The sequence below is a fragment of the Pygoscelis adeliae genome, unplaced genomic scaffold (assembly GCF_000699105.1).
Source record: "Pygoscelis adeliae isolate BGI_AS28 unplaced genomic scaffold, ASM69910v1 Scaffold1368, whole genome shotgun sequence".
Lineage (NCBI taxonomy): Eukaryota > Metazoa > Chordata > Aves > Sphenisciformes > Spheniscidae > Pygoscelis > Pygoscelis adeliae.
The window spans coordinates 4,884-5,968 of NW_008825425.1; the positions used below are offsets into that span (position 1 = coordinate 4,884).

General features: G+C 65.4%; 1 protein-coding gene across 1 annotated transcript in view; it reads right to left on the reverse strand.

The window, feature by feature from the left end:
• Window positions 1-161: 161 nt before the first annotated feature.
• The window catches only part of LOC103922504 (leucine-rich repeat LGI family member 3-like), a 15,362-nt gene continuing 14,438 nt past the window's right edge, over window positions 162-1,085 (reverse strand). The window contains exon 3 of the mRNA XM_009330643.1: window positions 162-979. Within this exon, the coding sequence (XP_009328918.1) occupies window positions 162-979 (818 nt within the window). The remainder of the gene's footprint in view (window positions 980-1,085) is intronic.

Sequence of the window (1,085 nt, forward strand, 5' to 3'; positions counted from 1 at the left end):
GGGGCCGGGAGGGGGGCTGGCACCAGGCTGTGACCACGGGGCAGAGTGGGCTGCAGGCAGGAGGAAGGGGCCGGCGGGCGCATGCGTGTCCTCGGGCAGGAGCAGGCAGCTCGCGGGGGAGGCGAGAGCCCCGCGGGGGCAGCCCGGGCTCTGCCTCCCCACTAGAGGCTGAGGTCCACCACCACGTGCCGGTAGACCAGCGTGTTGGCCTTGAAGCTGGGAGCCAGGAGGAGCTGCACATCGGCAGCCGGCACGTAGCGGAAAGCCCGCGGCGCCTGAACCGACAGCTCCTGAAACTTGACGAATTTCTGCTTCTCCTCTTCCCACAGGTAGACGTGGGTGAAGGAGAAGTCACTGCCCAGGGCCAGGTACTGCCGCTGCTCCACCGAGAAGGGCTGAATCACCATGGAGCCACGGGACGGCAGCGTCTGGAGCTCAACGAAGCGCTGTCCTTCCCATCGCACCACCTTGGAGTCACCGATGTAGCGGCTGAGGCAGAGGAATTGGTCCCGCTTCACCCTGAAGTGCTTCACCATCTGCACGTCCAGCATCTCCCCCACCTCCCCCTGGGGCGTGAATTGCTTCTGCGCCCGGCTCCACTGGTAGATGACGGGGGCTTGGGAGCTGCTGGAGATGAGCAGCCGGGGTTTGCCATCGTTCTCCACGTATTCCACGTCGGTGTCGCGGTGCCAGGCGTGGAGGGCTTGGTGGGAATAGAAGCCGTTCTGGTTGAGGCGGTAGAGGCTGGTGGAGCCCGCCTTGGAGCTGTCGGCGATGACAAAATACCAGTCGCCTTCGATCTGGAAGGCCTCGATGTCGTTGGGCTTGCGGGTCTTCTGGCTGTCGATGTCCTGGATCTTGATGAACTTGTCCACGGCGGTGTCCCAGCGGTAGATGTAGGAGCCTCCGAAGAGCTGGGCCACCACCACGTACAGCTGGTTCTGCGCCACGATGGGCTTGCAGTGCACTGCCGAGTGAGCTGCCAGGCAGGACCACGTCACGCCGGGACCGTGCCCTTCCCGAATCGCCCATCCGGGGGGTCCCCGACCCGGGAGGGGACCCCGGCCCGGATGCCTTACCAGGGA